At 38.7% G+C, this 14,199-nt stretch overlaps 2 protein-coding genes across 15 annotated transcripts in view; one reads left to right on the top strand and one right to left on the bottom strand.

The window, feature by feature from the left end:
* The window catches only part of LOC118651661 (PARP1 binding protein), a 73,349-nt gene that overhangs the window by 26,297 nt on the left and 32,853 nt on the right, over positions 1-14,199 (bottom strand). For 5 of the 14 annotated variants that reach the window (XM_036301068.1, XM_036301067.1, XM_036301069.1 and 2 more), the window contains exons 11-13: positions 5,485-5,620; positions 2,618-2,751; positions 547-603 (exon numbers count right to left, since the gene is read on the bottom strand). In XM_036301068.1, the coding sequence (XP_036156961.1) occupies positions 547-603; positions 2,618-2,751; positions 5,485-5,620 (327 nt within the window). The other 9 variants (XM_036301063.1, XM_036301066.1, XM_036301072.1 and 6 more) reach the window with 7 other exon arrangements.
* On the top strand, positions 703-1,879 carry PMCH (pro-melanin concentrating hormone). The gene is made up of 3 exons (XM_036301080.1): positions 703-951; positions 1,273-1,471; positions 1,763-1,879. The coding sequence occupies exons 1-3, from the start codon at positions 703-705 to the stop codon at positions 1,810-1,812; spliced, it is 498 nt and encodes a 165-aa protein (XP_036156973.1). The 3' UTR covers positions 1,813-1,879.

Here is a 14,199-nt window from a genome sequence, read left to right as displayed (position 1 = left end):
CCAACATTAATAGTTAAGGAACACATAAGTATTCTCTTCATGAACTGCTTATTCTTTAATTGCTAAATTCATTAGTAAATATCAGTAATATCCTTTTGTAAATGCAGAGATAAAACACACCTGACAGGTCAATTTTAGGTATAGCATGAATGATTTTGTTCATACTGAGAGGTATATACACTTTAATCATCAAAGACTACTATATCAAACATTTATGAAAGAAAATCCTTTTTGAAGATTATTTCAACTTAATCAGGATTAAAAGTAAATAAAACTTTTATCCTTATCATCAAGCGAAATAACTTTGGTTTTAATAGCTTAACCAGAAAATAAACAGAAGCAAACACTAAGAATATGGAGAGCCTGATGTCCTGTGGTCTTCCTTAATTACCACCCATTTTCAAGAGACCATAATCTGCTCAACAGAGAGCATTCTACCAAGGATCGTAATCAGATTCTGAGAAAATTCCCACTCAAAACAAAACAATATGCCACTAAAACCCAAACAATGTAGGTATTAGCGGCTAAACAAAAGGTTAGCTCTACCTGATGAATCACTTCTGAAGTGATGAAAGTCTGTCTTTGAAGTGCTTTCCATTCAGGCTGGAAATATATATAAAGGTAGGAATCATTCACGAAGCAGGTGGAGAAAATTTTCTCCATTTTACACATCTTTGACTCCATGCAAACATCGAACTAAGAATGGCAAAAATGAGTCTCTCCTCCTACACATTAATACTAACTTTTTCTCTGCTTTCTCAAGCCATTTTCCTTTCAGCATCCAAGTCCATGAGAAATTTAGAAGATGACATGGTATTTAACACATTTAGGCTGGGGAAAGCCTTTCAGAAGGAAGATACTGCAGAAAAATCAGTCATTGCTCCTTCCCTGGCACAATATAAAAATGATGAGAGCGGGTTCATGGATGATGAGGAAAACAAAAATTCAAGGGTAAGTGGCAATCTGACTTGTCCTTTATTTCAACGACTATTTGAATGACTGTTACGGATGCTTAGAAAGTAAAGTTGATACTTTTATAAACAGAAGTATATGCAAATAGCCACAATATGCATTAGGGCAACTGATGAAATTTCATACATACCAGGTTGTTCTTTCATCCTGGACAACAACTCATCATTTAAAAATATCTAAGATATTTTTGAAAAGTCAAAACAGTCATCTTTGAATTAATCAATAAGAATATCATGCAACTATATTATATTACCATTTCAAATAAGACAGCAAAAATGCAAATCAATCTTTTTTTTACAGAACGCAGGCTCTAAACATAATTTCTTGAATCATGGTCTGCAACTGAATCTGGCTATAAAACCTGATCTTGCGCCAAAAGGATCTGTAGCTTTTCCAGCTGAGAATGGAGTTCAGAATATTGAATCAACACAAGAAAAGAGAGAAACTGGGGATGAAGAAAACTCAGCTAAATTTCCTATAGGAAGGAGAGATTTTGACAGTGAGTAGTCTTTTAAAATTCAATTATTTAAGTCTTAGTACCATAAAATAGAATTCTGAGTTTAACTGAATTTGGACCCAATCATAACAAAATTAGATAAGACCATAGTTCAATCACACTTTTTTCTATTAAGTGATCCCTGCCAAATATGTGGAACTAAAAAGCATTTAATTAGTTATAATTTTGATTTACTCCAAATTAGCTATATTAGATACATTGTTTTCATTTCTAATAAATTTTGTGTATAATAATAGTCCTTTAAGCAATTTAAACCCTTTTTTTTTCTTTCAGTGATCAGGTGTATGCTGGGAAGAGTCTATCGACCGTGTTGGCAAGTCTGATACCTGTTGGCCCACATGATCTTTTCAGAAGAAAACAAAATCATTTAATTGCCTGTCGGGGGGAAAAGCTCTTAATGTTACTATGACTTATATTATTTTAAATGTCTGTTTTAAAAGAAAGCAGTATAAAGAGATATCCTTAACCTAAATGATATGCTTTATTTGTACATTAAACTTTGTGAGTATTCTGCATAACTATGACTTAGTTGTATTTTTTAAACAATGCTTAACACACTAATCTTACATATGCTCTAGACCAAAACAACAAAGCATCACAAACAGACCAACTGTCAAACCTCAGAGAGAAGGCAGGGGAGGGAGGAGTGGGTAAGAGATCAGCCAAAGGACTTATATGCATGCATGTAAGCATAACCAATGGACATAGACACTAGCAGGGTGAGGGCATGTGCTAGGGGGTGGGAGTATCTGGGGAGAGGTCAACGGGGGGAAAAGGAGGCATATGTAATACTTTAAACAATACAGAATTTTAAAAATAACAATAAAGCATCATAATTTACACCTTGATCTCTTAAAAATTAAGTACATGCCTTTGGTGAATGGTTTTATACATACATGAATCTAAAGTACATAAAAGACAAATTCATAGTCTAAAAAACTGAGTTAACTTTGTCTGGCCAGTAATCAATTTGTCCTTGGCAGCACACTTGTTTCTTTTTGCTATTCTGGCTAGTTTGCCCTCCAATTTATTCTGCATATCATTTGATGTCTTAGGTATCTTAACATTTTTATATTGGGGTGGTTCATTTCCATTATCACAGAGAATGTTTTCATCATCTAAATGCACCTGTTTCCTTTTTGAGTTTTTATTTCCCGTCAGACTACTGGATTTTCTTTCTACTTTTTCATCTTTACTTCTGTCCAGATGAACATTTCCAGGATTTGTTCCAATTGCTGGTCTTCCAACAGATGAATTTACACCTTTTGTTATGCAAGATGAAAAGAGGAAATGAATTACATAATATTTAGTATTATTACAAATGAGAGTTTTATAGACTAGAGGCCCAAGTGCACAAATTTTTGTGCACTTGGGGGGTCCCTCAGCCCAGTCTGTGCCCTCTAGCAGTCTGGGACCCCTCGAGGGATGTCCACCTGCTGGCTTAGACCCGCTCCCCGGGGGACCAGGCCTAAGCTGGCAGTCAGACATCCCTCTGGCAGCCCAGGAGCCCTCGGGGGATGTCCACTTGCCAGTGGGGACCAGGCCTAAGCTGCAGTCAGACATCCCTAGTACTGCTGAGGTGGGAGAAGCTCCCGCCATCACTGCTGTGCTAGCAGCCGTCAGCCTGGCTTGTGGCTGAGCAGAGCTCCTCCCCTGTGAGAGCACACTGACCACCAGGGGGCAGTTCCTGCATTGAGTGTCTGCCCCCTGGTGGTCAGTGTATGTCATAGTGACCAGTCATTCCCAGTCATTCTGCTGTTAGGGTCAATTTGCATATTACCCTGGTGCATGGGTGGGGGCTGGCTGGTTTGCCCTGAGGGGTGTCCCGGATCAGGGTGGGGGTCCTGCTGGGGTGCCTGGCCAGCCTGGGTGAGGGTCTGAGGGCCGTTTTCAGACTGGCCACACCGCCTTCAGGGTGGGGGTCCCTGCTGGAGTGCCTGTCCAGCCTGGGTGAGGGGCTGAGGGCCATTTTCAGGTTGGCCACACCCCCTTAAGGGAGGGGGGGTCCTGCTGGGGTGCACGGCCAGCCTGGGTGAGTGGCTGATGGCTGTTTGCAGACTGGCCACAGCCCCTTCAGGGTGGGGGGGGGGTCCCCCTGCTGGGGTGCCTGACCAGCCTGGGCGAGGGGCTGAGGGCTGTTTGCAGGCTGGTCAAGGTCCCCAGCAGGGACCCTCACCCCTTGAGGGTATGGCCAGCCTGGGTGAGGGGCTGATGGCTGTTTGCAGGCTGGCCACGGCCCCCAGCCACCCAAGCTCCCAGTGGAGGCTGGCTGGAAGCAGGTATCTGGGATTTATTTATCTTCTATAATTGAAACTTTGTTGCCTTTAGCGGAGGCCACAGACGGCCAGGGTAGGCAGGAAGCTTGGCTTCCTCCATCGCCGGGGCAACCAAGCCTCCTGCTTGTTCCAGCTCCGTGGCAGCTGGCCACCATCTTGGTTGGGTTAATTTGCATATAGTTGCTCTGACTGGCTGGTGGGCATGGCTTGGGCGTAGCAAAGGTAGAGTCAATTTACATGTTTCTCTTTTATTAGATTAGACTAGAGTCCCGGTGCACAAAAATTTGTGCACTCGGGGGGAGGGGGGCATACCTCAGCCCGGCCTGTGCCCTCTCGGAGTCTGGGACCCCTCGGGGGATGACCACCTGCTGGCTTAGGCCTGCTCCCCGGGGGATTGGGCCTAAGATGGCAATCAGACATCCCTCTGGCAGCCCAGCAGCCCTCGGGGGATGTCCACTTGCCAGCGGAGAGCAGGCCTAAACTGCAGTCAGACATCCTTAGTGCTGCTGAGGAGGCAGGAGAGGCTCCCGCCACCACTGCTGTACTGGAAGCCATCAGCCTGGCTTGTGGCTGAGCAGAGCTCCTCCCATGTGAGAGTGCCCTGACCACCAGAGGGCAGCTCTTGCATTGAGCATCTGCCCCCTGGTGGTCAGTGTGTGTCATAGTGACCAGTCATTCCCAGTCCTTCTGCTGTTAGGGTCAGTTTGCATATTACCCTTTTACTATATAGGATAGAGGCCTGGTGCATGGGTGGGGGCTGGCTGGTTTTCCCTGAAGGGTGTCCCGGATCAGGGTGGGGGTCCCACTTGGGTGCCTGGCCAGCCTGGATGAGGGGATGATGGCTGTTTGCAGCTGGTCACACCCCCTTCAGGGTGGGGGTCCCCATTGGGGTGCCTGGCCAGTCTGGGTGAGGGGCTGAGGGCCGTTTTCAGGCTGGTGGGTGACTGAAGCTCCCAACCTCTCCTTTTTTTCTTTCTTTTTTTTTTTTTTCTGGGATTTATTTACCTTCTATGGCTGTCACTGGAACTGAGAGCCGGCTTTAGCTGAGGCTCAGCTCCAGCTCTGAGACCTTGGCTGCTGAAAGCAGGTATCTGGATTTGTTTGGCTTCTATAATTGAAACACTGCTGCAGCTCCAGCTCTGAGGCCACGCTGGCTGAAAGCAGGTTTCTGGGGTTTGTTTGGCTTCTATAATTGCAACATTGTTTCTTAGAGTGCAGCTCAGAGGCCGGCAGCGGCAGGTGGGGAACCTTGGCTTCCTCCATCACTGGAGCAAACAAGCCTCCTGTTCGCTTCAGCTGCCAGGCTGCCGGCTGCCATCTTTGTTGGCAGTTAATTTGCATATCGCCCTGATTAGCCAATGGGAAGCGTGTCAGAGGTACGGTTAATTACCATGTTTGTCTATTATTAAATAGAATTATTTTTCCTTTTACCATATCACTTTCATCCCTACAAATATTTGCTTTGTTTAAATGCATGACACTAAATCTTTAAATGTAAGAGTTATTTCTTAAATACATTTAGTTAAATCAAACTGTGTCCTATTCCTGTCTATAAATTTGTACTTAGATTTAACTTTTTAAATAAGCCCAAGTCTTTAAAAATAGACACTTTTACATTTCACATTTTATACTTTGTGAGGGGAAAATCTAGTTTTACTTAAGTTAAAACCCAATGCTGGAATTAAATTGCTATTTAATTGCTCAAATAAGGTCAATTACCAGAAAGGTCATTTTCCATGTGAAGAACATTCAATGGCTTTGATGCTGAATCAACATTATTCCATGTATTCCTGCTTATCAGGCAGTCATCTTTATAGGTACAAGAAAACTGGGATCTAATTAAGGTTTGCTTCATCTGGCAATGGGAAGAAAGAGGAAAATATACAATTTATTCTTATTTTTATTTATCTTTCATCTAGGTAGGAATACACTCTATAGTAATCAAGATATCATAAAAATTTCACATAGAAATTTCATTATTCATTGAGAACTTTTAATCCCTGATGTTTCTTAGTTTACAAATTCATTCATTGTTACAACTAGCATTTTAGTAATACCAGATGTGTATATATATATATTTCATATCTTTGTAACAGTTTAGAAAGATCAATTTCAGACTCTTAAGAGGCCTTTATTAGATATTCCTGTGTCTGAGCTGCTTTGGAAAGAAAGTTTTATGATAAATTTAATAATAATATACATAATCCTAAATAAATACAAGTTCTTCATCCTAAGAATTACAGAGTACAATTCTTTCAGGAAAAACAAACACCAGTATATGTAACTCAAGAAATTAAGAAAGGGAGAAATGCTCAGATAAAAATATAATGAAAAAAGGATGAAAGAAACAAAAATAGAAATCTAACAAAGAAATAAACTGAAAGAAAACAAAATGGTGACTGAGAGGCATTATTTCTTGATTAAAAACTTGAATATTTAAGAAAATAAGAAAGATGATTCAAATATGTCATTCTAGGAAAATCTGACCAAATGATTTAATGGTTGAATATTCAAAATACACTCTTACATTTATCTTCAAACATTGTAAGTAGGAGAAAATTAGAAAGCTAAATTTAATTCTTAACCACTGAAAAGGATGCCAAGGGAGTAGTTTTGGAAATGTATTCTGCAAACATAAAACCAGTGGCTGTTTTAGGGATAGAAATTAATTGCAGAATAAAGTAATTCATACAGATAAAGCAAATTTTGACAATTACATCTAATGTGTAATGACACTGTTATTATGAGGAGACTTCTCCAAATCCAAATTCATCCCAAATCCTTTCCAGAAATAGACAAAGATTAAATGTCAAATAAATGATTCAAGAAAGAGAACTTTAACACTTCAAAGCATAATCACATTATGCAGAAGGTTACTTTTGGAAATTTATTGACACAGTTCATAAAGTCTAAAACAGCACAACTTTATATTGTATATTCAGTAGTTCTATATTATGCTTATATATTCAGAGAACACTGAATTAACCCTCTGAGATATTTGCAAAGATAATGGCAGTGAAATCCACTGATTATGGTTTAGATTAGAAGAAATCAGAATAGTCCCCAGTACAGTTGCTTCTTAAAATCAAGTTTTCTCAGCATGACAAATTTATATCTTTCTGACTAATGGTATCTATGAGAACCTCCACTTCCTAGATCACTAAAAATTATATCTAATTAAGAATTAGACCATTGAAATGTACCTTCCATTTGAGCGCAAAAATATACAAATTTTTTTTTAAAATGTAAAAATGCAAAAGACCAAAACTATTTTTTTAAAGTTAGAGTAGGCTCAATAATGAAACTACAATCCCATAGCTTCATGAATCCACATAAATGCAACTACTGTTATATAGTTTCTACCATGAGATGCCCAAAAATATAACTGAAGATTTTAACTAGCCTTTTCTGGACTTTATTAATTCCATAAATACAGAATTAAAGCAATTAACAAAACTACTAAGTGAATTTGGCTAATAAAATAAACTTTATATTACATCAGATCATTATTATAGTAACATTATCTAAAAATTCCCATCTGTAAAACCAGTAGTAACTGTTGACATTATTGTTTTACATAATTTTCTTTCATTTCACCAGAGTCATTGCTTATAGAGAATTATAAATGTATTGCTTACAAAGAGTTACAGAGTATGGTAAGCGCATCAAGGCAAACGAGTGCTAAGTGGCTGGCTAGGGTCACTCCCATAGTACCCAGATAGTGATGGGCGGCTTAGGGGGACTTTAGCCTCCCACCACAATGTCAGCACCACCCATAAAATTCTCTAAGTAAAAATACAATAACTATATTACTTAGTACAATCAATGCTTTCTCAATCTCGTGTTTAGCACAAAAAAAAATTTCTTTAGAAAACTGTGCTATTTTTATTAATTTTTAACATGCATCTAAGTAAAAAAACAACCTTTCTTTGCTATGTAAATACAGTCACAAAATAAGAGGTACAGCCCTCCTTATTATAACTAGATTTCCTCTCCTCAGGAAATTTTAAACCTTAGTGACATCAGGAGCAATTTCAGAAAACTAGAGTTACAAGGCAATAGATTCTTAAAATCCTGAGACTGGATTCAGATATGAAAGAAAAATATTTAACAACTGTTTTGTTTTTACCATGAAAAATATTATAAACATATCAAAACATAAGAGAGGACCACAACAGTTCTAAGATAGTCTTGAAATACTTAGGTACAAAAGATTATATATAGGTTTTCTTTTCCTTACCCTACACAAAAAACTTTTTTTTATTAATTACTACTTATTAAGTTCCAACTAGTGATAGGCACGTAGTGTATTAAAGAGAGTATTAGGATGGCTTCTGATTATAGAAGCCATCTTACTTATAAAAGTTGCTGCTGACACACAGCTGGAAAGAATAATAAATAAGTTGGATAACAAAATCAAGATTGAAAATATCTCAGATGGCTAGAACCTTAAGTAGAAAATAATAAGATGAAAATGAATGAGGATAAACAAATTCCTGTATTTAAGTTCAAAATATCAATTACAGATGTACAGGATGAGGAGAGCCTAACTTAAAAACAACATATGAAAAAGATCTAGAGATTTTAATTTATCACGAACTTGATTGGAGCCAACAATGTAATGTCCAGCTAAGAAATCCGCACACAAAGCAATGATGTGAAGGGAAAGGCACCAGATTTGCTGTCAAAACACCTGGCTTCTAACACTGGCTCTATCACTAATTAACTAGATGATGTTCAGTAAACCTCTAAACTTCTCACTTACCCACATATAAGTGGGAATAAAATTTATCTCACAAAATGGCCAGGATTAAATGGTTAAATACATGAAAGGGCTACATAAACTTTAGATCTATGTTGATACAATGCAGTTATTAATGTAATAACATATATGAAGACAGTAGAGTGAGAAGTTCGTTGAATTAGGCCAACTCTAAAATGATTCTTGGAATGCAGCTCAAAAAATGAGCTTACAATCAGCGTCTTCACTTTAGTTATTAAAACAATACAAGCTACATTGGCTTGTATTTATAACTTAAAAGAGAATGCTTTTCCTTTGTTCATAAAAGTTGAATTTTTGTGCACAAGATTAGTGGCTACATAGAACTGAGATTACTTCCTGTTGCCAATCTTCCAAATCTCTCTGTGTATCTGATTTGGAATCACAAATAAGCAAAAACAATTCCCTCTTGAAAGTGCTTTTGAAGTCCTAAACAACTAAGAATAATGTCCAGACTCATACATGGCTGTTAAAATCATTTTATGTTCCAGTCACATGAGAGACAAGGATTGGAAGTTTTCCTTTGTAGAGTGATTTCCCCCCTTTGGAAAGCTTTCTATCCACAGTAAAATTGCAATGAACTTCAAACTTGCCAAGAATAAGAAAAGTCCTTTTGCCACAAGCTCTTTTTAAATTGAAATTATTAGTAGGTTCCCAGTTTGGGGAAAATAGTACTTCACATAGGAAAGCCTGACTCCAGTTAAAACGAGTCAAAATATTGAAAAGTTGCAGGCACTCTCAGAATATTACAAAGAAAAGGAAAGTTCTAAGCCGTTATCCCGATAAATAGATCAAGTTTGGAAAAGGAAATTATTCCTAACCAACCTCTTAAATATGTAACTAAAAATAAATACTCTGAATTTATCTTTTTGTTCTTATATGATCACATTTTTAAAAGAATAGATTTGCTACCCTTGTGGCGTATGAATTTATAAATATATCATATGATCCATTTATTCTTCAGTGAAATTTCATTTACTTTGCTAAATAGCAGAAAGATAATATTTTGACCTAAGTAGTAGCATTATCTTTGTATGAGTCCTCATTATAATTACTCTGCCTTTATTTACCCTTTAGGAATAGCATAAACTCTGAAGTCTTACCCCTGAATACAAACCTTTGCTCTGTTACTTCCTAGCTGTCGAGTCTGGAAAATGATGCTTTCTAGAGTTGAGCAAGGATTCATTAGGATGAAGGATATAAAATGTCTAGTACACTTGACACTTAGTAGGTACTCATTACTTCAACCAAAACAAATTCAATTCCTAATTGAATTTCTATTTCAGTCTAATACAAAAATCTCATCTTCATTCTAATGAAAAATGCTGCTGACTCCCTTAAAGTCTATGCTTCTCAAAGAGACCCCAACTGACCATCCTATTTAAAACCAAAACATATCCAAAGAAACACACTCTCAGAGCTCTGCCTCCAGGGATCACGCCCCTCCATCCCCTTCCTCTCTCCTTCTCCCAAAGACATCTATCTCCTAAACTCCAAGGGCCCCCGACACTTGCAAGCAGGGAAGCAATGGGCAGCAGCAACTCATCCAGAGCTCACCCCCAAACCTGTCTCCAAGGCCCCCTTTTCTCTGACTTCCCAGTGAGCCAAAGCAGCCCAGTCTAGGCTCTCCTGTTGCTTCTTCTATGCCCTTCCTTGTTTCACTGCCCTAAATGTGTTTTTGCTGTAGTCAATAGATTTTTCCTTGCTTTTAGATCCTATGCAAGTACCTGGGGCCCAGAATTCTCTGCACAAACTGTCCTAGGCACTGGGTTGGCACTAGTCTCTTCCTCTAGGCTCGTGGGCTGACTGTTCATGGCATGGGCAATGGAGAGTGATATGTACACCTCTTGAGGGAGTGTCCCTAAGAGTATGGAACAGAACGAGGGTTGAAGGGTGCAGGGATAGGTCAGGGGCTTCCATTTAGATTCTTGCACCCCAGACCCACAAATATCAGGGGCTTTTGTCTGTTTTGTTCACTAACGTTTCTCCAATGTCTAGAACGAAGCCTGGTATTTGAGAAGCATTTAATGCATGTTTGTTAAATGAATTAAGTAAAATTAAAACAGACTTCTAACTGGTGTACGCAAGTGAAAGGTATGAGGAAACAGACACATGAGTAAGCAAAAGTGTGGAGGTACAAAAAGATGTATAGAATAGATTCTACTCTTTAAAAGAGAGTAAGGAAACCACATATAGAGAAATGAGAGAAGTAGACTGGCAAAGAGTAGCTTAATAGGGAATATCTATAACTCTTCCAACAATAAAGATAAATTTTTTAAAAAAGAATAGCCAAATCACCCTGAGGACAAAAGCTTTGAGATAGAAAAATCTGTACAGAGTAAACGCTACTCTGTTCAATAAAGTAATGAAACCACTGGTATGGAAACGAGAGAGGATACATGCAGAGAAAAGCTAAATCCCATAGAAGCACCAAGAACTGTGCAGTGGAAGTCCAAAAGCTCCATTACATCAACTGTTCCTTCAAGTTCTTAAATATTCTGCCTTTCTCTGGTTCTCGTGCACATATCCTTACAATAAGCCCTACAAAAAGTAATTGTTTCTTAAAACCACAAAAGCCACACTTCCCTTAACCATGTCCCACATTTTTTATTCACGTATTTTGTACAACTGCCCAATACACAGTCTTTTACCTGTAAAGCAATCTAATACTTTCATCAGGTTGTTTGCTCAGCCTAAAATGCTCTCTTCCATTCTCTCTGCCTACTTAAATCCTATTTATTATAATTTATCATGGTTAGCACGCCATTTCCTCTACTTATTATGGGTTTCTAGTTATTGCACTCGTGGGTATCTCTAATCTACCAGAACTGCAGGTGTTTAATATGCTGCCTATGTGTAGCTAATTAATTTAAATTAAGTAAAATTAAAATATCCAGTTGCTCAGTTGCAGTAGCCATGTTTCAAGCGCTCAGTAGCCAAATGCGGCTACCACCTACAGTGTTAGCACAAATACAGAACATTTCCATAGAAAGTTCTAGTGAAAAGCCCTGCTCTAGGGAAAAAAAATCTACAATTCACGTCCTGTGGCACTTTTGTGTGCTACAAATGGATTCTCAAGGTACTCTGGGATATTTGTGCTTGCTGGGTCCATAATATTAGAACCCATATGTAACTCTGTATTAGTAAAGGAAACCTTACATGTGTTCCCCATGTCTTGTTACTAACAACCACCTGATGTGAAGTCATTTAAGCTTTGGGAAAAACTACAATCACTATATCTGCAAAAATCGTTTCCATCTTACTTTCTCCTCCTGTTCTGGGGCTCTAAATAGGCAAATGTTAGACTTTTTCTCTGTGTCCTGCTCTTCTCTTTTCCTTTTTTATTCTGTTCTCCCTTTGCTTTAGTTTGGAGATTTTTCTAGTGACTTATCTTTAAGTCCACTTGTGCTACGATGCTATGTCCAATTTATTAAACTCATCTATTGAGTTCTTAGACAACGTTTTCACAGTTCTGAAATGACTATTTGGCTCTGTTTTATAGATTTTAATTCTCTGTTGGAATTCTCCAATTTATCCTCCATTTTGTCCATCTTTTACATATTAAAAAAAAATGTAATTCCTTGTCTGCTAATTCTTGATACCTGGATCACTTGTTAGTTTTTTCTCTTGACTAAAGGACAAATCTTCCTTCCTCTTTTCATTTCCAGAATATTTTATTTAATGATGGATATTGTGTCTAAAGGAACTGCACAGGCTCCAGATGAAGGGTTTCCCTTGCATCTGCTAGGCAGACACAGTGAAGGTAGTCAGGGACTGAGCTGGGATGCAGAAGTCATAAGGCATATTCAATTTCTGGCTCTTTTTCCTCAGGAATGGCCCTCTAGGCTTTCAGCTGAGAGCCTTGTGTATGTCTATGGCCTCTGTTCTTCAGAGTTTTACACTGTGCTCTTGGGCCTTCCATTTCACTTCATGTCCGAATGTGGCAAATATCTTGAGAAGGAGATATTTGTGTTCCAGGCAGGTCCCGCTCCTCAAGCAGAGCGCTGTCTCCCAGCTGCCTCAAGATCACAGCTGATGTCAGTGTACTGGATGGAGGCTCCTTAGACTTCCTCTCAGCTCCGGAAATTTGGCCTATGTGTGCTAGGTAAAAATAAACTTCAGGGCTCCTGAAGTTTCCAAATTGTTGCCAACCTCTCAAGACACCCAAGATCTTTGTTGGTTCCTCCCTTCCTCTGGAGGTCCTGTATATGGGCCAATGCCAATCCTCGGGTCGCTCCCCACACTGGCAAATAATCCCAGGGAAGAAACAGCTGATAATGGCTAGCTCACCTCAGAATTTTTAGTTTATTTAAACTGCTTTGGTTACATAGCTTGTCTATGTCTTTAAGATATATTTTCCCCATTTTTTTTCTGCCTTTTATTTTGTTTTGCAGTAGAAATGGCATTCTGCTATGACCTACTATATCCTAGTTAGAAACAGAAGCCTCCAAGTCTGGGAGTGATTTCTTGATTCTGTTCCCTCCTTATTTGAGAGCATTTTATTTTCTCTTCAGTTACAATTTGAAGGCTGCATACTTTGTTATCCTTCATTTTTTCTGTAGCCAGAGCAATGGCAGAGGCGGAAGTAGGGTTCAGCTGAGAAAATGTGCAATTTGAAAAAAATGTCTGGGTTCTGCACTCTCTTCTAAGAGTTTATTAGACACTAGGGGCCCGATGCACGAAATTCATGCAAGAGTAGGTCTTCCTTTCCCTGGCTGCCGGCACCGGCTTCCCTCTGGCACCCAGGACCCGGAGCTCCCTCCAGCCACAGGCAAGCACCTGGGACCTGGGCCTCCCTTGCAGCCCCAGCTTTGTCTGGAAGGTCGTCTGGAAGGATGTCCAGTCTAATTAGCATATTACACTTTTATTATTATAGATTATATGTACTCTAAGAAGGTTTGCTACCCCTGCTCAGGGACTGTTTCTCATTCAAATAGAAGGAGATCATTTGCATCATTTCCCCAATTCAGTATGTCACAATAGAGTAAGTGTGTACTAATAAGTCCCAGGGTTCCTTTTCCACATTTATCCACATTACAATACAGTTGCCATTTCTACTATTTCTCTGGCAAGAAAGGAAAAAAACACACACAAACAAACAAAGAAAAACAAGAACACACACATTTAGTTGGCTCCTCAGTTCTGGAAATATTATGATAATTCTCATGATTTTGTCAACTCACTAGTATATCTGAATACTAGAGTAGATTAAGTCATTAAGTCATGCTGTGCCTCTTCACTCTGAAATCATTTGTTTCTGTCCTTGGCTATCATTTTTGAAGTCTATTATATCTAATTACATTATTCTATATTGTTTGCTCTTGGTGAATATATTTGTTAGTTTTTACTATTCTGTACTCATTTTAAGGGGAGGGAAATTCTATGAGTTGAACTAAATCCATTTTAATTTGAATATACAGTGCGTTTTCTAATACCCTAAAGGTTAAACCTGGATATTTGATTAAGAATTTCCTAACATCATGAGTATTGGACTGCCTGGCAGCTTACAAAGGTACCATTACAGCAGTCAATTTTTTTCACACGACCTAAGTCCAAATTTCCACTGTCTCGATTACTCCATGTTTTAAAGATCCAGTATTTTCCTGATCAGCTCACTTAAGTTATTAGATCAGTTAATACTGATGATAATTCTG

Source organism: Myotis myotis, unplaced genomic scaffold (assembly GCF_014108235.1).
Source record: "Myotis myotis isolate mMyoMyo1 unplaced genomic scaffold, mMyoMyo1.p scaffold_m19_p_3, whole genome shotgun sequence".
NCBI lineage: Eukaryota > Metazoa > Chordata > Mammalia > Chiroptera > Vespertilionidae > Myotis > Myotis myotis.
This window is presented reverse-complemented; position numbering and strand designations above follow the sequence as displayed.

What these genes read in the sequence shown, in the direction of transcription:
- PMCH (XM_036301080.1), top strand. Translation starts at nt 703, where the DNA reads ATGGCAAAAATGAGTCTCTCCTCCTACACATTAATACTAACTTTTTCT. An exon ending in AGGAAAACAAAAATTCAAGG is followed by an intron (nt 952 to 1,272) that starts GTAAGTGGCAAT and finishes TTTTTTTTACAG; the next exon opens with AACGCAGGCTCTAAACATAA. An exon ending in AGGAAGGAGAGATTTTGACA is followed by an intron (nt 1,472 to 1,762) that starts GTGAGTAGTCTT and finishes TTTTTCTTTCAG; the next exon opens with TGATCAGGTGTATGCTGGGA.